General features: G+C 42.1%; 3 protein-coding genes across 3 annotated transcripts; 2 read left to right on the forward strand and 1 right to left on the reverse strand.

Annotated features, from left to right (window-relative positions):
* Positions 1-126: 126 nt before the first annotated feature.
* Positions 127-7965, forward strand: LOC306840341 (endophilin-B1-like). Its single transcript, XM_079369560.1, has 10 exons — positions 127-1147; positions 1366-1507; positions 2562-2690; positions 2781-2914; positions 3561-3653; positions 3826-3909; positions 4005-4028; positions 4303-4392; positions 6470-6570; positions 6908-7965. Exons 1-10 carry the CDS (start codon positions 1091-1093, stop codon positions 7536-7538), a joined length of 1485 nt encoding a protein of 494 aa, XP_079225686.1. The 5' UTR covers positions 127-1090; the 3' UTR covers positions 7539-7965.
* A 5717-nt stretch (positions 7966-13682) lies between these two features.
* Positions 13683-15275, forward strand: LOC306840654 (uncharacterized protein). The gene is made up of 2 exons (XM_079370083.1): positions 13683-13934; positions 14531-15275. The coding sequence occupies exons 1-2, from the start codon at positions 13811-13813 to the stop codon at positions 15169-15171; spliced, it is 765 nt and encodes a 254-aa protein (XP_079226209.1). The 5' UTR covers positions 13683-13810; the 3' UTR covers positions 15172-15275.
* A 1782-nt stretch (positions 15276-17057) lies between these two features.
* slc35g2a (solute carrier family 35 member G2a) lies at positions 17058-22235 on the reverse strand. The gene is made up of 2 exons (XM_079369751.1): positions 21653-22235; positions 17058-18654 (listed from the first exon to the last, which is right to left on the reverse strand). The coding sequence occupies exon 2, from the start codon at positions 18626-18628 to the stop codon at positions 17267-17269; it is 1362 nt and encodes a 453-aa protein (XP_079225877.1). The 5' UTR covers positions 18629-18654; positions 21653-22235; the 3' UTR covers positions 17058-17266.
* Between the last annotated feature and the right edge of the window lie 2045 nt (positions 22236-24280).

Here is a 24280-nt window from a genome sequence, read left to right on the forward strand (position 1 = left end):
GAGTGGGTCTTCTAATCTCTTAACTCTCCTTAGCCTCTCTTTAGCTGTGAGATTGTTTTAATCCCCTCTGTGTTCTCCCTCCTCTTGCACACAGCCATTTGGTCCAATCAGCTCACCTTTTGCTCACAGAGCACCATGCACAGCAAAGCGTTGCATGTCAAAGCAGACTGAGCAGGGATAGGAGTGTTAAATAAGTGAAGCAGAAATCTTTAATGTGAGCAAGATTGTTACAATGCAGTCATGAGTTCAGACTCTCAGAAGGTCGCTGTATTTTTTGTCATCACTTTTCTGCTTGTTGTTAATGCGTGGCTGCTGTTGCAGCTTGCTTTTGGATGATCACTGAACGACAGGTACCTCAGCTTTCCAAAGCTGCACAAAGGATACTTTGGAAGATGCCGATGTGGCTGTAGCTTTTTTTTTTTTTTAGCGTTCTTTAGTGGCATTTCACAGCTCAATGACTTGTTTAGTTATTAGTGACGAAGGCGTATAAGGAAGAGATTATACTTTTACTTCGAAAAGCCGAGCCGGAAGTTCAGGGCGCTATCACTGTGATATGTATTTTGTTAGCTTATGTTTTTTATCCATCCTGAATAACAGATAACATTAGGTTGTAAATAGATATTTGTCTATTGCTTGAATCTAGCTTGTAGTGTCCCGACGCTATGGTTAAGCTAGCGTTTTGGGCAGCAAATGTTAAATCCTAAAGAGAACAGATAATGGTACGACAATAAAAGACCTTCGTGGCCCGACTGTCGAGGATATGTTGGTGTGGTGACAGTCAGCTGTTACGCCCAAACCGCGGGTTTGATACCTTTTAATAAAAGCAAGCAACCTGTCCGATAAAGGAACCACGTTGATGTTGACGGAACAGGTGCTCGAACTTGCGTCGTCACGGAGACGACTGTGCTCCGACGCTCGGTGTTCACCGATAATAACAGTCTAACAGAGAGGTGGTGGTTAGCGGAGGGAAGTCATGGCTATATTAGTTAAAAGTCAGTGCTGGTCACTGGGCTTTTTATAGCTGACGTTAACTGAGTCCTGTTCTGTTGGACCACTGAGGTGGACAGCGCGCGACCTTGAGGACGTTGCCATGGATTTGACGCGGCTGGCTGTAGATGCTGGACAGTTCATTAACCGCGCTGTTCAGGTAAAATGAACATAGCATTTATCTGCATTAACATAGTTTAACATTAACTATACTGCTTGTTGTTGCTGTTTTGTTATGAACCAGAATAGTTATTACTTTCATCTAACTGTCACGTAATCGACGTGAAAAAAATAAACTAGGAATGTAGGGTATAGGGAGAAAATAACTTTTCATTTTAATGGCCTTATTGGTCATATTACTTTGTTGTTTTGCTGCAGTACACGGGGGAGAGTCTTGGTCAGTCAGACAAGACACAGTTGGATTCCGGGCTGGAGGAGCTCCTGTCCAGGGCAGACGCCACAAAGACCTGGACCGACCAGATAATCTCCCAAACTGAGGTTTTACTTCAGCCTAACCCCGGTGAGAGACTGAGAGTTGTTTATTTATTCAAGTAAGTTTTGTACAGGGCCTGAAAAGATGTCTTTGGATTCAGTGCATTGCTCAAGGGCACCTTGGCAGTGCTCAGGAAGTAACCTGGCACCTCTCTCTAACTCCCAGACAAACTTCTAGAGGCTACTATGGTCCTCACCGGGACATAAACTGGCAACCCTCCAGTTCCAAACCCAAGTCCCTACAGACTATTTACAAATACATAACAAAACAATATATAGTATGTTATTCTACACATTAAATATAATGGGCTAACCATTTTGTCCTGATTAACAAAATATCACCATCCTCTCCCTGCCCCAACCTGTTTTAGACATTGGCTATCAAAGGGGCCCTGACATTTACAGTCTGTTTAAACTGCTCAGTGTTTTCCTCCGGGACCTACTAGTACTAACTATTAACTATGACGCTGTTTTCAGATGAAGAGAGACGATTATTATTGGCTGTTTATATTCTATTACCTCAGCTAATGGAATGATGAGTGGTCTCTGTACCTATAAAACAAAGGGAGCATTTTGCTGCCAGAAATAATCATCTCATACATTTATTCAACGCTGAGGGTATATTTGCAGCTCTTGTCTTGTTTATATATACACAAGGGCTATTAGTCTCTCTGAAGAATAATTATTGCTTACTTTAGGTTAATCTCAAGGGCTCGTATCAAAGAGCAGCAGTGTGCAAGCAGCTGCCTGATGTTTGAGTTCACATTACCTTCGGAAACTTTAGTTTTCAGTGTTTGTCCTGGAAGAATACAGCTACAGTAGTATTGCAATATACAAGTGTAAGAATACTGTTCAGTGACATACAATGACATGCTTTAACTGTTACATGTCCTTTTAGTCTGCAGTATCCTTGTGTCTGTTTTTGACAGCAGTATTCAGCTTAAAGCGTGCTGTGTGAGGTGCTTGTATGTCTGTCTGTCCTCAACAAAGACAAAATGTCAACAACAAAAAAAATTGGCAGAAGATTGTATAAAGACATATCCCTGAAACCTGAGATGAGCTGTATGATTCCTGATGTACAGGAGCACGTTTAGAGGACCGGCTGTATGAGCATCTGGATTGGAACGTCCCATCACGGCCTCGTGCACATGAGGTTCTAGGAGACCAAATGATCCAAGCTGGGCTGGAGCTCGGATCCAACACTCCCTATGGTGAGAATATATTAATGAGGATAATGTTGATCGAATTAATGTAAGTAAGCCTGTATACGTTTTAGACAGCCGCAGTATTTTTGTCTTCAGGAACAGCACTGCTCAGTTGTGGTGAGACTCAGAAGCAACTTGGCGAGGCGGAGCGACAATTAGTCCAAAGCACCAACATCCACTTTCTTACCCCCCTGAAGAGTTTCTCTGAAGGGGAATACAAAGCCATACAGGTACCACACAAATAAATAATCATTATGACTGTGCCCAAAATATCCTACTTTCCTACTTTCTTCATTTTCACACTTGCACCAAAGTCCTGAGTTGGTGAACACAAACAGCAGAATTTCCCCCTCAGACATCACCAGTTTTTCTGGCAGCCTCCTAGTAAAGTTTCCCTGTGAAGTTGAGGTGAGCTGAAGTGAGAACGCAGCAGGAAATATTCCGGAAATTTCATCGCAATCGTCGGCTAGGGGGTTGTGACATTTCAATCCTCTGACACATGCCCGGATGTACGTGCACAACTCAAGCGATCTCCATGCATGGAATTAAACTGAAGCTTCATTTTCGGTTCGCTCTTTTGTTGATAATGTGACTGCGTTGGACTGCAGGTAGCGTTGATATTCATATGGCGGACTCAGTCGCTTCTGCCACTCCATGTTGTTCTGTTTTGCGTCATGTCCAGCCTCCTGGGACCCCAAGGACTGTCCAATAGGAATAGTCTCCCACTCATAGAGACATGTTTTCAACCTACTCAGGAAGATTTCCGAGTCATTCTGCATGAAATTCTCTACACATTTTCAGGAGTTCATATTTTTTTTAAAAACGGCCAGTGGGTTTTATTCACCTGATTTCTAATGAATGCATGTTCGTTCATAGTTGGAGCGCAGGATGTTGGTAAATAAGCGTTTGGACTTGGACATTGCTAATACCAGACTGAGGAAAGCCCATGAAGCTGATCGAGAGGCCAGAGTAAGTTACAATCTTTTGTTCTTTTCTAATTCAGAAACTTTATAACTTTTAAACATGTACAACTTTCCTTATTATATTCATCATACTGTATGAAACAAACCAACATCCCTTTTTACTATCAAACAGTACCTACAGTATTCCAACCTCCTGTTCCCTCCTGTCTCTCTGTCAGAACCTGAACGCTAACCCACTGGATGATGACTACTTGGCTCATGTCTCCTACATGTTCAGCTTCCTGCGCGTTAAATGGCTCAAGGTCAGTCACTCTGAAGGGACGTGAACATTGATAGAAGCAGCTGTTTAGTCATGAAATAAGTCATCTTTCATTCTTTGTCTCTCTTATCCAATCAGATGTGGGCTCAGGAAATCGCTCAGGTAAGTTTTATCTTTTTTTTTCTCATGCATTCAGAGCTGATAAAACTTTGCGTCATGCTTTAAAAGAGGGACACTATTTCAACACAGACAGCAGGTATAGGATTGTGTTTGGCCATGCGTGTTGCAATAATTGTTTTCTTTCCACTGTTAGGCTTAGTAAGACTTAAGCTGGATTTAGTTTTTGCCAAGGAGACATTTTTTAGGAAAAAAAGCATAATTAAAAAGAAGATGAGAAATGATTTGTGTGTGTGCGTGCGTGCGTGTGTGTGTGAAGGCAGAGATGGAGCTGAGGATCTGTCAGAGTCTGTTCGATCGACAGACAGAAATTACAAGACGAGCTGTGGAAGGAATCGACAACACTCACGTATGTGCAGACAAAAACACGCTCGAGTAAAGATACAAATGAGATTTTCAATCCATCGCTTAAGCTTGGAAAATGTCTGTTTCACTGTGTTGCACAATTTAACGATAAAATACACTACACTTTTTTTATTTTCTAATCAAAAACTTTGAACACACGGTCTCATTTCTGCATGAAACTTGTTTTCCTTTGGGGGAAATTAGTCTCAGACTCAAACTGCTGCCAAACATTTAGTTGCTTCTACTTGAATCAATGCACAAACACAATAGAAAACACATCCAAACATTTACAGAAAGGCACAATGCAAAACAAAACATCATGTATTACCCATATACACTCAACAAAAATATAAACGCAACACTTTTGTTTTTGCTCCCATTTGTCATGAGATGGACTCAAAGATCTAAAATTCATTCCAGATACACAATATTACCATTTCTCTCAAACATTGTTCATAAATCTGTCTAAATGTGTGATAGTGAGCACTTTTGCTTTGCTGAGACAATCCATCCCACCTCACAGGTGTGCCACATCAAGATGCTCATCAGACACCATGATTAGTGCACAGGTGTACCTTATACTGCCCACAATAAAAGGCCACTCTGAAATGTGCAGTTTTGTCTCACAGCAAAATGCCACAGATGGCGCAAGCATTGAGGGAGCGTGCAATTGGCATGCTGACAGCAGGAATGTCAACCAGATCTGTTGCTCGGGCATTGAATGTTCATTTCTCCACCATAAGCCGTCTCCAAAGGCGTTTCAGAGAATATGGCAGTACATCCAACCGGCCTCACAACCGCAGACCACGTGTAACCACACCAGCCCAGGACCTCCACATCCAGCAGGTTCACCTCCAAGATCGTCTGAGACCAGCTACTCAGACAGCTGCTGAAACAATTGGTTTGCATAACCAAAGAATTTCTGCACAAACTGTCAGAAACCGTCTCAGGGAAGCTCAACTGCATGCTCGTCGTCCTCATCGGGGTCTTAACCTGACTCCAGATCGTCGCCGTAACAGACTTGAGTGGGCAAATGCTCACATTCGATGGCGTCTGGCACGTTGGAGAGGTGTTCTCTTCACGGATGAATCTCGGTTTACATTGTTCAGGGCAGATGGCAGACAGCGTGTGTGGCGTCGTGTGGGTGAGCGCTTTGCTGATGTCAATGTTGTGGATCGAGTGGCCCATGGTGGTGGTGGGGTTATGGTATGGGCAGGCATCTGTTATGGACGAAGAACACAGGTGCATTTTATTGATGGCATTTTGAATGCACAGAGATACCGTGATGAGATCCTGAGGCCCATTGTTGTGCCATACATCCATGAACATCACCTCATGTTTCAGCAAGATAATGCACGGCCCCATGTTGCAAGGATCTGTACACAATTCTTGGAAGCTGAAAATGTCCCAGTTCTTGCATGGCCAGCATACTCACCGGACATGTCACCCATTGAGCATGTTTGGGATGTGCTTGACCGGCGTATACGACAGCGCGTACCAGTTCCCACTAATATCCAGCAACTTCGCACAGCCATTGAAGAGGAGTGGACCAACATTCCACAGGCCACAATTGACAATCTGATAAACTCTATGCGAAGAAGATGTGTTGCACTGCATGAGGCAAATGGTGGTCACACCAGATACTGACTGGTTCTGAGTCCCCAGACCCTCAATAAAGCAAAAACTGCACATTTCAGGGTGGCCTTTTATTGTGGACAGTCTAAGGTACACCTATGCACTAATCATGGTGTCTGATGAGCATCTTGATGTGGCACACCTGTGAGGTGGGATGGATTGTCTCAGCAAAGCAAAAGTGCTCACTATCACACATTTAGACAGATTTATGAACAATGTTTGAGAGAAATGGTAATATTGTGTATCTGGAATGAATTTTAGATCTTTGAGTCCATCTCATGACAAATGGGAGCAAAAACAAAAGTGTTGCGTTTATATTTTTGTTGAGTATAGAAAGAGATCTGCAAAAACACAGCATTAAGGATAAGATTTTAAGTAGACACTTCAAAACTGCAAAAATTATCACATTTTCCTTAATAGTTTGTACAACATGTTTTTGTTTCCAGACCAATCATATGCGGAGCCTGATGGACTTTGTGGAGGCGCAGGCCTCTTATTTTGACCAGTGCAACCAACATGCTCAGGAGCTTCACAAACAACTCGCCAGGTGTGTGTGTGTGTGGCTTACTTCAGTTAGAAAAATATTTACAAAAAATGTAATCAAATTGTCATGGGTTATGCAATGATTAATAATTCATTGAAATAATTAAAATGAATTCAAATTAATCTAAATCACTTAAGGAGAAAAAAATAATTGTGCACTCCTCTAAATGGACTAAAGTCTCCCCACTGGCAAAAGACACAACTTTTTATCACAATCACTTGCCGGTAGCTGCCAGGACATCTGGTCCCACATAAAACATAATACTACTGAGCATAGTTTTCATTTAATACATTTTTCATATAAATAGCTTGGTCATGAGTTTTTCTTCTTCTCTTTGCAGCGTTCCATTAGTCCTCTGCTCCAATAACTGGCAGTCAGAAATTAGTAATGCAGGCAATCATCCATCATCAAGCAACCATGTAGCTAATGAGCCCATCGGGTTAAATCACGTCACTGCGATTCCCATAGATGTACGCCAAATTGCAGACTTTGACCAGGACTCATGGACAGTTCATTCACAGCCTGGAAGGGACGAAACAACGGCCGACTCCTCTGTGACCTCCAAGCAGCCTGATCACGCAAACAAGAACCATAACAACAACAAGATCGTCTCGACTAATGACCAGGCAACAAGTCAATGTGCAGCTGCCAACCAAGCGCCTGATCATGTCTCTAAAACAAATCCACCAAGTCTACCCACAGATCAGATCCCTGGACGCGCAAAGACCAACGGAGCTACGCTAGAAACAACAAATTATGCAGGCGGTGTCCACCAAACTCACGTTTCTCCACCTTCAGAGCTCAGCGATGTCTCAAACGAGACAACACATGCAATGGGGAGTCAAACCGTCCCAACCCATGACGACGCAATCCAGACCTTAGCAGCCAGTGGCGTTGCTGCAGAGCCTGAAAAAAACAATGAAACCACAAGCCAGCTACCCACTAATGGAGAAGATGTGGAGGAGACATAATTATTGAGCCAGGCTGTGGTTTAGAAAAGACTCGTATCTGTCATTGTACATCTGAGAATACAGACTGTAATAGATGAGAACGGATCGACACTCATTTAAGCTGATATAGAAATACAATTTAATTTATGCCATAGGGCTTGAAGAGGTTTTGAAAGTGCTAAACTGACTATAGTGCCACAAGAATCTTAGCCTAAGCTGTTAGTAATAGTTTGTGGAAACATTGACTGTATCAGTATCAGTCTCTACTTGTTGCACTGGATGTAATGTGACACTGTAATATATCCTAGCTTCTAACAGGAAGATGAGGCCTGGCTGACTGTTATTAACTTCTTTTTTTTTTAATTTAGCTGAATTAAGCTAATGAAGCTCTGTGCCAAGTGCTCTGTGTATTTGTTGTTATGAGAATATAAAATCATGTGTCTGTGTATGTCTCTGTGTCACCGTCTCCTACCTGTGTTTACAGCAAATCCAAACCTTGAAAAAGAAGTGTGTGTATGTGTGTGTGTGACTCTGCCCCTGCTTGAAGTTGAGCTCATTTTCCATATGAAACATGTCACTTACGTCTGTGAGGTGACAGAAACACCGAGCTGAACAGAATCTTTATTCTTTAGCGTACGTACTCTGGGTGTTTCTTCCTATACACAGTCAAATCACAAACTCCTTTTTACCCTTTTACCCCCTTAAAGCCCCCATTAGGTGAAATGGATAGAAGTTTCCACGTCCAGATGTTGTTCATTTTCTCTGTTAGGGCAGCTCTGCTCTACTGTGCTGTGGGTCTACTCCGGGGACCCTTGATGGAAACAAGCATTAGTGTAGCACTAACCTTACAGATGAAATCATCCACCAGCTCTATGATACACACTTCAGTCCCAACACATACAGGTCTGTGTGTTCATGTGTGTGTATGGATAGAAAGACTTCATAATTGTAGCTGCTGCCAGGTTTATACTGTAAAACACTTATAACTGAGTCTAATATTGTACGCTGGGCGGATGCCAGAGGTTGGACTTTTTGTTATTCATGTGAAGATGTGGAAATAAATGTGCAAACGATGTCACGTCAGTTTCTCACTTTGTACTCCAGCAGAGTTGTTTATTTGAGTTCCTGCTCGAGGCTGCTCGTTGTCCATGCTGTTTATTACCAGCCAAACTTAAAGACCTAGCTTGACACGTAAACTACATGTTTGTAAATTAACATGTACGATCTTTAAAATTAATGTCTAGTCTAGTATCATTCAAAATAATCTTGACACTGAAACTATTGGTTAAGCTTGGCTTGTGTCACTGAATTCCTTTTTTTTGTCTTTACAGCATAATGAGATGTGGTAGTGTGTGACATTACTAAAACCTCACCACATACAACACTCATTTACAAAACACAAAAACACTGACTACAGTTGTATGTGTGTGTTCTGTATTTTTGCACCCACTTCTGCCCCTCTTTCCTGCCTGGTGCTCTACACACAGATTAGATTAATTGAGCGCTGGTGATGTGATATTGATCATAGTTCAGTCAGGAGGCCCTTGGTCCAATAACACCATAAAGCTTGCTATCACAACACTATTTCAGCTCTACACTTCAGAGGGGCCTCACAGGAAGCACAGCCAGTGCTCAAAGACAAATTAAATAGTGTTTTCATTCCTGTAGATTTCCTATGACTCAGCGAAACCAGAATAGACTCTCCTCAATCTGTCTGTCGCTGCTTATGAGTCCCCGCTGCACTGATGCAGCCCAGCAATGTCCCATCCTTATTTTTATCATTTCCAGCATTGCATCCTGTCAATCAGAAACAAACAGAGATAGACGTTGTCTCTGTTCTTCATGTGATGTTCTGCTCATGTGGTACAGGAAGGAAGCTGAAATAATGTTTTGCAGGTCTGGCAGACATGGGGGAATTATGAGAGCAGATACAGGGAAGTGGAATGTTTCTAATTAGAATTGGCTTCTTTTCTTGTACCTGAAATGTATCCCACATTTTTTTGGATAGATACTGTTTATTGTGCAATTTAATATTTATTCAAGGTAACTTGCAACTTGGTTTGAAACCTCTGTCCCCCAATAAGACAACCTTGTATGAACCAATTTGCTTAAGAAAAGTAAGTTCCATCGTGATATGTATTTCTTTGCTCAGATATCTATTATGTTGAATTATTTAACTAATTTTGAAAACATTAGACATTCTAATACAGCTGATATATTCTCATAATGACTTTTTTTCTTTACAGTGTACTCAATATGTCATAGTATCCACCCTTTCCCCTCTTACATCTTGGGGATAAAAAAAAAAAAAAAAAGCGAAACACCCATTTCTCATAAAACCAGCCTGTGTTAGCTGATTATGCTGTCTTAGTGTTATTGGGTGGTTTGTTCATATGGAAAGTCCTGTTGCTGTTTTTAAACCGTCTGTTTTTAACACCCATTGTCCTATTTTCTCTCCTATTCCTTGTAAGGTAAATTTTAAAAAAAAACTAGACAACAGGGTCACTTGTCTATTCTCCTTAAATCCAACTTTCATTCTTTCTTTCTGTCTTTCTCATAATTTATTTTGCCAATCTGTCATCTCTCATCACTGCTCCCCCTCACTGCCAGCTGGGTGTATTTTTTGTGACAGCTTAACAGTAGGTGTGGTGTGCAGGTGGGGGTGGTGAACAGCGTCTGGTGGCTCTGACAAATATATCTCCTTTTACATCATGACATAAATAGAAAAAGGACATGAATAGAAAAATTAACTATGGAGAGGGGGGAATAGTATGGAGACTAATAAGGACAAAATGAGAGCACCAACTGTGCCTATCATGCATGAACACTGGATTTTATAGAACACCTGCAAGCTGTGATTTGTACATTTATTGCTTTACTGCATAACATTGCTAATTCATATTTTTTGGAACGAGACCAAAGAAACGCACTCATTCCCAAAATGTGTCATTTTTCTTCGTGGAGGAAAAGAGAAACTGTAGAACTGTACCTTTCATCACCAACTGTCCATTCCTGTTTCCACCTCCCTATGGCCTGTACCTTCCTCTCCAGGTTCTCTCTTTTCCTGATATATTACTGCCAGCTTCCACACCGATAAGTCCCTGTGCTATAATTACAGCTTGCCAAACAGAATAGCATCCTTGCTACGAGCAGACGTGCTGACATCAGGCTGGAGAGAGGCTCAGGCTGGAGATCTACAGAAGAGTGGAAAGGTTGAGGTGTTTCCTTTGACCTTAACATGTCCTACCTCTGCTGCTTAACCCCAACACCTGTTGACCAGAATACTCTTCTGAAAGAATAAGGTCACTTAGTCTCACCAATGGTCCAATAAATTCTCATTTTCCCCTCAGAATGTTGAATTTACAAGATAACCATGGGCTCCAAAGTATAGTCACTGCCAGAAGGCACATTTAACTGTGTTGTTTAGAGACTCAAGACACGGCTGACTCAAAATGATAAACACAAAGCTCAAACTGCAACCCAATTTCTGAACCTTCCTTGTATTAGGAATGTTGTTTAAATGCATGGAGCAGGACTCATCAGTTAAAAGTATCAGTAAAAAGCTCTTATTTCTATAATGCACTTGGTACAAAGGAACACCAACAGAAACTCCTGTTGTTCAGAGGGAACTGATTATGACAACGCTGTACCAAGGTCCAGGTGAGTACAGGTACAGATCAAGGCCATGCAGAGAAACACTTTTAATTGCTAAATGATGCACGATCATCCTAATCTTACAAGGTGAAACAAAAATAACAGTCATATTCTATTTTTCCACTAAAGTATACTTCTTAAAGGACCAATTTGAGAATCAGTTACAAAAACATTTTTAACAAAGTAATCAGTTTTAACAATGAATATTGTGTAAATCTGGGTGCTTATAGCTGATATGATGGCATCCTGGGTAATGTAGAGAAAATTATCAAGACTTTACTCCACACAATAGCACTGTGAACCATGTTGCTACCACAACAGACTGCTGGTCTGCCGGACAACATATTAACTTAGGTGCCACTGGATAGATCAAAACTCTCTCGAGAGGCACTCCGCTGCATTGGCTTGTAGACATGTGATGGGCTTGCACATGTTTGATGTCCTTGCTGCAGCATAAGGAGAAGTCCATTCTGAATACCACATCAGCGAGAAAGTGACCAGGACGACAACAGACAGTGTATCAAATTTCCTGAAGGCCTTTCGAATATATGGTGTGGAGGAGAGAGGACAAAATCACTGATGGACAGGAGGAGAGAGACTCCATTCTTGATGATGTGTCAGAAGATGAAAGTGAGTTAGAGGTGGAGTATCAAGATGTGTCTCCTATTTTGGATGATGACACAGGCCTCATAGAGGCTGTAATGAAGCCTGTTGCCATGGCCCTTAACATCCTCCAAGGGGAATCATCTGTGCATATGGGCTTCCTGCTGCCAACACTTCCAGTCGCAGGACAAGTTGAAGAAGCTGGAGTCGGCTTGCAAAGTGTGTGGACCTCTCATTGATGCCCTGCAGGATGGGATCCAGAAGTGTTTTGGAGACATCATGAATGAACCCGAGCTGATTGCTGCAGCTATACTCGTACCAAAATTCAGGACATCCTGGACCTCTGAAGAGAGCGTCTCAAAAGCTGGTAAATATACTTATGTATCAATTTAAATGTGAATCTGTAGACCTTGACATGCACTTACCTGCCACTTCATTCGGTCCACTTGTACAATCTAATTTGATCCATTACAAAAACTCTGAAATCTCTCAAACATTTCATTTTAAAGCAGTCAACAGAGGGATATGCATTGACTTGTGACACACACTGACTTTGAAACTACAGGTAAAAAAAACAAAAAAACATCTGTGCCTCAAGTGGGGGGGGCACAAGCATTTATGTGGGCGGGCCCAGCCCCCTATGGCCCGCCCACATAAATGCTGCGACGGGTGAGCACTTGTGGTTCAGTGTCATGCTCAAACATAACTGCTGGAAACTTCCAAAGGCTTTGGATAAATTCAAAAAGACATTATCATGATCAGGGTCGTGCCACATTGACCCACTTATAATAATCTATGACGTCTAGGAGCTTGGAGTGAACAACAAGTTCTCCCAAACATCTTTGCAGATATCAGGAATAGCTGTTGACTCTCTAAGCTGTCCTTGGTCTCTAGACTAAGCTGAACTGTATCAGGTCTGCCTGAAATCAGCAGCAGTGAATTAACAATGCACATTAATTCAGTGATTAGAGTAATTCTTATAACGATATAACAATTCTATAAAAGGTATGTACTTACCTCTGGCTTCTTTCTCATGTTTTTCCCAGCTCTCTCTCTCTTGCCCCAGTTTCTGACACTATCCACTATCCTATCTCAACATTAAGGCATTCAAGCTCCAAAAATAGTCCTTGAAAAAAAATCCACATTTACATAGGCTATATCTATTTTTTTGTGTGTGTATAGTGTATTTTTTTTATCAGTAAAACTAAATCTAAAATGTTATGTGTTCATGATGTTTATCTGTTTTTATTCAACCATCTTTCACATTCTGTTTTGGCTTCTTTTTCCATTTAATTCAATGTGATTCAGAAGGCATTTGATGGTGAAGGCTTCGCTGATTTTCATTTGTTATTCTCCAGTGAATATAACTGAAATCAAATCACAACAAAAATATTGAACTTCGAACTTCACATATATGTGACGCTTGAATGTGCCTTTTTTCTGGTTTATATTTGAAACACTTTTGACCTCATGCTGACTACTTGCAGAATCACTTGAAGAAACATCTTCAGAATTACCCTGTATTTATGACATTGTTACTTTGAAAGTGGAACAAATTGAGATAAATATATATCTAATAGATTTTCGACTGAAAAGCAGTCAAGAAAGACAATCACAGATAACGCTATGAGCAAAATCCTACAGTGACAGTTGCCCATGTGGAATAATTATTTTGCATAAACTCAACACAATTTGTTCAACCTTATTGTGAGTCACAGAAAACTCCTTCTGTTCTTTTCTTCACCCTCCATCCATTTCTTGTCTCCTCAGATTTCCCTGTATTCCTGTAACGCTTTTTTCCCCTTAATGCCCCAATTTCCGACTCAGTTTGACTTTTGACATATTACCTCCACTGAAGCATTACTCACCCACCACCCCCACCTCCATCCCACCCTCCTTGACTTCCCTCCTTCCCTCGTTATAAACGCACCCTCAACAACTTGGCTCAGTGTGAAGGGCTTTGCAAACAATACAGAAAGGAGCAGCTGGAAAACTGAGTTGCAAACTCTAAAAGTCAAAAGATTCAGAGCAACAGCATGCATGTGTTCAAGATCTGGCGTATTCTGTGCCTGCTTGGCTTTGTTTGTGCATCCCTGTGTGTGAATGAAGTTGAGTATGACGAAAACTATGACAACGAGATCTCTCCGGACCAGCAGGAGGGTGAGTTTTGTTTGGCTGTCCCTTAATCTTTTTTGTTCCCCTGTGTGAACAGATGGCTAAAGAAACTTTTTTGTTTGTTTGTTATGCCTGATTATTAAGTACATCAAAGTGCATTTTACACAGTTTGATTAAAATGTAATTAATACAAATGGATTGTTTAGTTCTGGAGGGTTAAAATTTAAAAAAAATAGTTGGATGTTGCTTCCTACTCATACATAATTGTAGGTATTTTGAGACATAAGAGTTTCAATTTACTGTAGTAGAAGAGCAGAACTCAATGCATTTGTGTTTGTAAAGTGTGAAAGGAAATAAAACCTGTTTCAAAAGCACATCTTCCAGGTCTTAGATTTGTTTGGCAGTAATATACTAATGATGTTGTACTTAAAAAACTGGCAATTTATTTCTCAATTTCTATTAGATTTTTTGTCCCTCTGATGTCCCAGATGCTATTGTTTATTTATATAACTGTAGGACTTGAAAAACAGGTATCTGGCAAAGAGAAAGTGTTACAAAGTGAAATGAAACATTGTTATTCAATTAATAACTTCTGAACTGACTGGCTGTAAATTGTATGGATTCCTGCTTTTTGTCAACAGGAGAAACTCCAACACCAGCATGCCAGGCTGCAGATTTCTCCCGCTGGGATAAGCTTTTCATTGCTCTGGAGGACTCTCACATGAGGCAGAACATGCTCCTGGAGTCACTGGGACAGTGCTGTGGAGGAATGCACACAATCAGGAACCAGGTGGACAAGCTGGTAAACGGGACATCCCAGGAGTATATATTACGCCTGGAGTCAGCATGCAGGGCACAGTGGGAGCAGGCGAGTCTCAGGCTGCAAAGAGGCTTGGTGGAGTTGCAAAAGGAAGAAGCAGAAAAAGAGAGGAGGCTAAATGCTACTTTACAGCAGCTCCTACACAGTAGCCATGAGGGCAACACTAGATTGAAACGTCTGGAGGAAATAAGCAGCCTCCATGGGATTCCATCAGGAGCAGCAGACAGCAGGGTGAGGCACCAGCCCACACAGAGACCCGGAGGCTTTGGTGCAGCCTTTAGCTCGGGGGTGAAGCTGTTCCCATCTGGCCTCAAGGAGCAGGACGTGACTTCACCATTCGACATGGTCGCGATGGAAAAGGCCCTGGTTTCCATAGCAACAGAGCTGCAGAGAGTTCACTGGCAGCTGAGCAGAGTGATAGAGCAGGCGGGAACATTGAGGAAAAACAGAGGAGACACATGAGGGGGAAAAAACAAAAGATCGACAGAGGACACTAGTGACAATGATTTTGCACTTTTTTTTATGTTGGTTATAGGGATTTTTTTATATTTCAGCTTGTTTGTCTGGTGACTATGAATTTAGATGTACCATAAATGTAGTGGATTTACTATAAATAATAAAATAGTATAAAAACAAACTAATCAGCCTTGTGGAAAGGTTTCCTCCCTCTCATTTTCAGCAAAACAAGCACACACAAACACTCAAGTCCGTGCACATGCCTACACTTTCATATGTCTGAGTCAGTGTGTCCTCTATCCTTTCCTGCATGTGCCAAAGTTTCAACTTTAATGTTCGTGTAGTTGTGGCGATGTCTGCAAATTACCACAACCGCAAGAAAGTGTGTCAGAGGTTGAAGACTGTGTTTAATTGTGGACAGGCCCCACCCTCTCATTAGCTGCTACGAGGCTAGGACTTACGATGCTAAGGGTGTTTATGATTAATGAAACACTGCCAGAGCTATAACCCTGCCGCCCGCCAGTCCTGCAGCCACACACTCGCCTTCATTGTTATAAACCACACACAGGACGGTGTTTACTGGAGGTACTTTCCTTGAATTTTTCCATGCTGATCTTATACCCTTATACTATCGTTTGGTTCAGTTTTATTAGCGATAGAGAGAATAAAGCTGGTAAGAAAACAGTAAAGGTTACAAGAGAAGAAACCTTAACCTTCAGCATAACACGTATTCTTATAGCTGTTAATGTCAAAGTTTGGAAGATGAAAGTTCAATGTGTCCCCCTAAAATGTTGGAGTCGGATTATATATTTTTAAATTAAGTGGTACCTTAATATTATGGTTATTGACTGATCTTATCCTGTACACGTGTATTTAGTGATTCTTAACTTAGTCACATCCTTATTTATTATTAATGTCTAACCAGCAACTCACATTAAATCATACAGTATACTTTTTTTTAGCACTGTTTAAGCAGCATACTGTTTGGTCTGACACCTCCCCCACGGCGGACAGGTGAATAAAATTACTGTATAGAAGTATCTCTAATGGTCTTCCTTGCTTTTGTAGGTCATATAGAGGCATCAGTATTCATTGTCTGTTTCATAACCAGCAGAAGTTCCTCACGGAAATTACAGGCAAGACTGAAGAGGGTTTCTTTTTCTCCCTATTTTAAATGTCACAATCATAGGTCACAACTAACAATATGCAGATAAACACTGAGATGTAGTAACAAATACATAAGCACATACACATTCACACACAGGTCTGTTCAACGTGGAGGCACCTGTTTTCATTAAGTCTTTATGTTTATGTATATTTTAGTGAATGGAAGCTTTTAATGTCATGTTGTCGGTTCATTTTTTTCATTTTTTTTTAAGAGACTGGGAAAATTAAAAACTTGAAGACTACTGATGATGAAAATATAGGATGAGATACCCAGAAAAATAAGGCAACGGAGATTACGTGTCTGCCAAGTAGTTATTAGATTTAATGACTGTTCCTGACACATTGAACAGTGTTTTCATCAGCCAGCTGGCCAGACGCATCAAAAAATAATAACCCACATTAGCCTTGCTTCTTTTCCTAGCTTCCTTCTCTTCTCATCTGTTACCTCATCTTCCATCACTCTTCTTTCTCTTTAGCTTCTTATCTGTGTGCCAATCCAGTCATCTTCTCTTGCTGTTCCAGTTTATCGTCCATTTCTCCTCTCTCTCTCTCGCTTTTTCATCTACTATTTTGTACCTTTCCCTCATTAGCAGCCTGCAGCTGAGTAGATGGCAACCAGTCATTGGCTAATCCTCAGCCAAGTGTCTGACAATACACTCTTATATATTGAATCTTATCTATGCAAACAATCTCTGCGATATACTGATTACAAGTGGCCACAAGCATTCATCACAGAGATTTTAATATCACATTACAATATCATTTAACACACAACACAATATTGGCACTTCCCCAAAAGCAAAGAGGACAATACAAAATAGATCAGGCTTCAATAAACATTTAGCAGTCTTTTATGTACACTGGAAATAATCTCATGAAGTAGGGAGTGAAGGGGAAAGAAGAGGAGGAGGGGGAGGTGCAAAGAGAAGAGAGTCTATTTTATTGGCGAGTCCAAAATCTCCTCATACTCCTCCCTTTGGCGACGTACTGTGCCACGAGAGGGAAGCAGCTTCATCGCCACCAGCCAGCCCACACTCAGTATAACCATCACATTACCGACGACCTCGGGTGCAGTGGGAGCCAATGGCAGCACAGCCAGATGTAGCAACAAGGCGATAGGTACCTCCAAGCTCTGGGAGGCCGAGACCAGAGCTGGGTGGAGCCGGGTGAGGGCGTGCATCATCCCAAGAAAGGCTGCTACTGAGCAGGCAACCAGGCCCAGGACAAGGCCCCAAGCCTGTGCGCTCACTGGCCAGGACCAACCCTCCTGAAGAAGAATCAAGGAGACTGGGGCGAGCAGGCAGCCGGTCCAACTGACCGTGAATAAAGCTGTGCCTACTCCTACCCTGTCCTTCAAGGAGCGATAGCCAACTAGTGCCAGAGCCATCCACAGTCCTGCAAGAGCGGAGAGAGACCATCCGAATGCGCCCCTCCAGAACACGACGGGATCAGTTGGGGAATCTGAATTGCTCTCGTCTGCCGTGGGAAGCAACACGAGCCCCAAACCGCACAGTCCTGCAGCTATGGTGATCCCATCGGCCAAACCCAGCCTCTCCTCCAGGAGCAGGAAGGCCAAGATGGCTGACAGCGCTGTGGTTGCTAGGCGCCAGGTCGTTGTGCCATCCCCAGGAGAGACGAAGCTTAGGGATGAGTAGGCACAACAGAGGGAAAGAGAGTAGGACATGCCGTAACAGAGTAGACGAATACGATAGCCATCTGGTCCAAAAGGGTTCTCCCCCCTATGCAGAGGTACGGCCAAGGAGCCAAGTTGCACAATGGACCGAACCATGAGCAGGAACAGGGGGCCCAGGCTGAAGCGTTCAGAGGCAAGACGGGTCAAAACGATCAAGCACCCATGGGCCAATGCCGCACCAAGCAAACCAACCCACGTTAGCCGAGACGCAGACACGGACGCTTCCCCGAAACTTGCAAGCTGTTCCCCAACTCCCTTCCCAGACCCCTTTGCTGCTCTTACTCCCCCTTCACTTGTTTCTCCTCCCCCAGCGGCCTGAGGTCTGTTTGTTGTGTCCTTGTCTTTGTCTTTGGAGCCAAACAGAGTCAAAGGCCACTTCTTGGTCTCGGTCAGATTTTTCCTGTCTGATGTCTCTTCTAGGAAGGAGCCAAAGTCCTCAAAAGACGGAGCATCATCGTAGCCTTCGTCCCCGGGTTGGGGGAAGTGTGTGTGCACTCCAGGTTGGGGGGAGTAGGGGGTTTGTGTGGCATATTTGGCCGTTACAGTGTGAGGGTGGATCTTGACTCTCTTCTTGGTGCCGCTCAGGAGGTGAGTGGATTCCATTTTGAAATCTCAGTGACAACAGACACCTGGAAGGGAAAAGAAAGGACACTTTAGGAGCAACCTTCAATACATATTTAACACACACAATCAAGCAAATCCCCTCTCTGCTTCTTCACTCTCTCACTCTCTAGGGTACTGCTGGGTAGCTCATATATATTTTATATCCCAGATAATAATAGCAGTGACTCACATCTTTCCATGTGCCCCATGTCTTTGGCAGGGAATCCACATAAGCTCTTCCTATCTGAGCAACCATGGGTTTAATTGTTTTATTTTTCTGAGTGATAAGAGTTCACATTGAGTTCATATTGGCAGAATCACAGGAGACATGCTGGTAGATTAGCAATCATCACAGCTTTTAGTCTCTTTAGATAACATGACCTTTAAAGCTCGGAATGACAGTTACATAAATGAGTGCCTCCTGCCTCATTTGCCTTTAGCCTCTCCCTCTATATCTGAACTATGTTTTCTCCATTTGTCTCTTTCCTTCACCAACAGAAAAGAAAAAATATAAAAGAATTGTTTGAATCAATTGCAGATTGTTACATAAGTACAGTTGCCTCCTTCACATCCAGCTCAACCTTGTTCCTCTGCTACTCCTTTCTTTACTACATCTCTTTAACTTTTGCCCTCAAGGTCCAGCTCTACTGATGACAAGCTTAAAACCTGTGTTTTCACAACTCTGCAGCAGAACAATCTGGTCCTGCAGGTCTGTTTAAACATACAGTATGGAAAGCACATATCCACTGCTGCATTTAAGGTTGTTAAACACTCAGCGGTTGGTGATTTCTTTGGTCAACGGGAATACTTAAACCTGACATAATGTTTAGTCATGCAAAGGCAGTAAGAGCATGGTGCTCAGCTGTTTCCCAGGTGCTGCAAAGTATTACTCAACAGTCATTTGACTTCCTACCAAAAAGTCATATACCGGTTATGGTAACCTGAAAACAAAAAGGGATTGTGAAAGATTGTACATGGCAACTCCAGTCAGTAGTTTTTGAGACGTTTTAATCTAAACCACAGATGTCAACCTCTGAGTGGCATTTCAAAACAATTCAGATACTTATTTCAAGTTACAATTAATGTTTCTGGTAAAATGAGGTGCTAATGGTAGAGAGATTTCCTACCGGCACATTATTTATGGATTGATAAACCAACATTTACTTTGAATCTTTCAAAGAAAGATTTGTTTCTAAATTATCCAACACTTAAATGCCTGACAAGTCAATTTAATGCATGACAAGATACTCGATAAAGCACATTTCAATTCCATTATGTTTTCCTGATCAGTAATGGTCTGGATAAATCACCTGACCATTCAGAAGGCGGCCTTTTTTCCAGCTCTGTGCTGTTTTGCTCATCTTTGGTGGTGCAGGATTAATATAAAATTGGGGGGGGGGGGGGGGTGAATTTGTGGCCGCCTGCGTGGCCATTATCTTCCCTGGAGCTGTGGAGTACTCCCATGGATCAGCTTGAATCGCCCTTTTACAAATGACAACATCTAGACGGCTCTCGTGTGAATGCCTTTTTCAGACAGGAGCTTATTGATTGCAAAGGGCTTCAGGATTATTTAATATAAACTAGGCTATACATATATTTCTTAGAAGACATGCATGGGTTTTCAGGATGTCTTACTACCTTCATGAATTTAAGTTAATCTTCTATTAACCTGACTTAACCCCTTCTCAAAGTAACCCAATTTGAACATTTGCCTATAAATGATAAGGCATCCATCATAGTTAAATGGACATCTGTCTTGATTTAAAAACTTCCCAATTCAATAGATGACATCTGATATGAACCGGTAATCGACTCTCATAGACGGTTAGATGAAACTTAAACAATCTGCTGCATGCTTTGGGAAGCCACAGAGAGCAGAAAGTGATCAGGATGCTCTCGTGTGACTCCTCTCTGTTCTTCTAAAGGCTGGTTAATATTTACAGATCTGAGTGATGCAGCCTACATCTGCAATGCTGCTGCTGCTCCTCTAAAACGCTCTTTCACACCTTACACAACCCCAAAGTGAGCTGCTACTACGAGCCAACCCCAAATCTGCACAAAGGGAGCGCAGCGGTAGAAAAGAGATTGGATTTTCACTGAATGCTTGTCTGATAAAATACTTCACAAATAATTGGAACTATTGACCTGGTATAGATTATAATACATCCGTTTGGATATTTAGCCCACTTGATAAATATCATTTTCAGACTGAGTTGCTGTTAAAAACCAATAACATTATAGAATAGGGCATACACTGTGAGTAATGCTCCTCTATGATATTTATTATTAAACAGTCTGAAATGACATGCTGCCACAGCTTATTTGTTCAGAGCTGATATGATACAGTATAGTTTTAAAGGTAAAAATTGACGTATTATCTATTATAGTCTATGTGTGTAGTTGTATGTTCTCCGCTCAAAGGTTTTACGTCTTACTGAGTTCATTATGTGTATGTGAGTTTTGGTAAGTGGGTGTGTGTCTACATGCAAAAGAAGATGTTATTCTCAAGGTTATTTAGGTTCGTTGGTGATGCGGCCATGTGACGCCAGCGGCATGACACAGACGCACGCACATTGAGGGGAAACAGAAGGGCTGCGCTGCGTTCAAATTCAATTAAACAGTCGTTTTACGTCGTTAAATGTTACGTCTCTGCACGTCCTGACACTGAACCTACACCTCGACACAGACACAGGTTCGATCCCCGTCACTGAGGGAAGGGGGGGGGGGGTTCTATCGAGTATCTAGCGATCCACCAAACAGCATATGTATGTGTATCATTACGTTGTAATGTACACTGACAGCCCGACCCGTGACCCATGACGAATTCCTGAATGATAGACAAGCGCGCGCGAGCTGACCTACACTCCATACGCGCCTGCACATCAACACGCGCCAGCTCAATCAACGAATCCTAACTCAGACGGTTTACCAATTAGTCGACCTGTGTTATTGCTTCTAATCACTAAACCACCAGGTGTGTTATTTATAGTCCTACACACAACATTATTCTCCTCCTTAACTCACCTGCTTTCCTTTCTTGATGGTGGATGGTTGAACTTCTCTCTCGGTCAGCCTCAGTTTTTAACCCAGCATCTCCAAAAGCGCCATCACCTCTTTTTGGTCATTTCTTCTTCTTCTGTTTCTTCCCCCTCTTTCTTCGTTTCTCCCTCTTCTGCTTCTAAGCTGTCCTCCTCTTTCTCCTGCGGCAGTTTCTCCTCAAGGACAACCTCGGCGCGCCTCCGCCCGGCCAGCACTCCTACACCTGCAGTCACCTCGACTCAGCTCTCTTTACGCGGGACACAATGTGTGTTTTATGGCGACCTGCTGCCCATCCATCTCCCTCTGATCACTGATACAGATGCTCCTCCTCAGTTTGTCCAGAGAGAGAGAGAGAGAGGGGGGAGGAGGGGGGGAGGTAAGAACTAATCATAACGTCTGAGCATGCGTGTCATCTACTGAACACTGACACTCTATCCCCCTGATCATGGTATGTTATCAGTCATCCTGCATCATGTCTTGCAGCTCAGAACTCAAAGTCTCTATTTTAATTTGTGCCAATTATGCTAATTTTATTGATTGCAAAATTGTGAGGACAAAATTTTAATGTCAGGTTCTGCATTATTAATTTTTGAGGCGCTGATTTTTTTTAAGGATCCATGAAAAACCCTGATTTTACTGTTTTCATTTTGGGGGGAAACAGGGGCAATAGTGAGGACTGACATGTGGGAAAGGAGCCACAGCTCAGACTTGAACCGGGACACCTGCTTTAACCACTGCAGCCTCCGTACATGGGTCGTGACCTAACAGCTATGTGATTTGGGTGTGTACTGAATTCACAAAGTGAAAAAAGAATAATTTGTTTGATCCATGTAGTTTCTGTACATTAAGAACCCTGGATGTAGTTTGATAATACTGGCAGGTCTCTCTTCCTTCCTTTACACTTCTTCTTTGTATAGAAGAAACCTTTTTCAAATCTTGCATACACTTTTGCATAAACTTGAGGGAAGACATATCTATCTATTTTGACTTTATTTGTACAGATTTCCACCCCCATATCCTGCACAGAGTCCCAACCTCTAACTTTTCCAACACATGGGGGATGAACATGAACTATGACTATAACTTTGTGCTTTTGAATTGTAGAAAATCTGCTGCCATGTTTCAGAGTCTTGTCTATAAACAAACTTACTACAGGTAAGATAAGGTTTTCACAAAGGCAAATTTGTGGTTTTGTATGTCTAAAACATATGTTTTAATGTCTGTTCACATCCCTTATACTTTCTGAAATTTAAGGAGATTTAATAAAGACAAAGCTGGTTTTGAAGGAGCTTGCTACAGTTTCTTTTTTTCGTCCCCGACTTAAAAACACTGCACAATCTTTTACCTTTCTGTAACCTTACAGTAATTGCTTTGACATTTTGCAGCTGTAACAATTGTGTATTAACCTTTGCCAATTGCTGCTGGACTTACTGTTGTTAGAATTGACCATCTTACAGTCTGGAAAGGAGCCTTGGGCTGCTGCTACGGTGCACTGATAGAACAGTCCCAAGCGGTCCCATTGGGAGACACAAAGCAGGCAATATCAAGATCAAACACAATATGTGCACACACATAAAGATGAGAAGACGGAGACGTTGCCCCATGGTCACTAATTGCCCCAGATATTTGGAAGAAAAAAGGCCGAATCAGAAAAACAAGATGAAACAAGTCTATATTTGTAAAGTGTTTATAGCTTCTTCTGTACAAGTGTTGCTTAGGACTGTCTGCAGTGGATAGTTTGCAGGTTTCCTTGCCAACCAATTACTGCAGATTTCACTAATTAGCTCTTCACTTTGTGATGCAAGTGTGGATAGACTTTTTTTTAGTCTATTGTCTCCTGAAGACGGTGACATAAAAATCCATTTGGAGTCTTGTTTCTGGTCACCAATGAAATCCATCTACAAATTGTTGTGTGTGAAATTGTTGTATTTCTTTCCGTGGAGGACAGACTTTGCCCTCTGGAAATCTGCTGTCCTTGTAAATTAACATTAGCTCTGTGAAAAAGAGTAATGCGATAATTTAAACTGGTGCTACTTACTTTATGAACATAAGCAGGGTGGTACTTTTGATAAATTGTCTGCTAAAATGAGTTCATAATGAGCAAAAAGAGCATAGTTTCCTTGTGTTCCGTCCCTCTGGATATTTATTTGGCGGCCATGCTCTTTGGAGAAATGCATGATGCTCGAGCGTTTAACTCACTACAGTCCTTTCTCTTTCTTTGTTTCTCTATCTCATCTATGCATCTGCATTGGGCTTTTTTTTTTTTCCAAGGATGAGAAGGAATATCTAGTGTTTCCATGGTTACGGTGGATAAGAGTACATTGTACCCAGCTATTTAGGGCACAGTTTAAATCCCATCGACTGCTCTGCAGGGCATGGATTTTTTTTTTTTGAAGGAGGTTCATTGAATCCAGACTATGAGGTGCGGCCTCCGGGGAGGAGTTGGTGACTCGCTGTGATGAGAACCTGCAGATGGGAAGCAGAGATGAGCTGCCAGCAGCAGGGAGGCAAGGGGGGGAGGGGGGGGGGTATCAGAGAAGCAGAGAGGGTTTTTTATGAATTCAAGCACATGGGAGAGCTATGACGGAGAGGCCTTCTGCGCGGTCTGCCTCC

Source organism: Symphodus melops (assembly GCF_947650265.1).
Source record: "Symphodus melops genome assembly, chromosome: 19".
In the NCBI taxonomy this organism is placed as follows: domain Eukaryota; kingdom Metazoa; phylum Chordata; class Actinopteri; order Labriformes; family Labridae; genus Symphodus; species Symphodus melops.

Coding starts and splice junctions, on each gene's coding strand:
- slc35g2a (XM_079369751.1), bottom strand. CDS start 18,628: ATGGAATCCACTCACCTCCTGAGCGGCACCAAGAAGAGAGTCAAGATC.
- LOC306840654 (XM_079370083.1), top strand. CDS start 13,811: ATGCATGTGTTCAAGATCTGGCGTATTCTGTGCCTGCTTGGCTTTGTT. Junction 13,935..14,530: donor CTCTCCGGACCAGCAGGAGG/GTGAGTTTTGTT, acceptor TTTTGTCAACAG/GAGAAACTCCAACACCAGCA.
- LOC306840341 (XM_079369560.1), top strand. CDS start 1,091: ATGGATTTGACGCGGCTGGCTGTAGATGCTGGACAGTTCATTAACCGC. Junction 1,148..1,365: donor TCATTAACCGCGCTGTTCAG/GTAAAATGAACA, acceptor GTTTTGCTGCAG/TACACGGGGGAGAGTCTTGG. Junction 4,029..4,302: donor GGGCTCAGGAAATCGCTCAG/GTAAGTTTTATC, acceptor GTGTGTGTGAAG/GCAGAGATGGAGCTGAGGAT.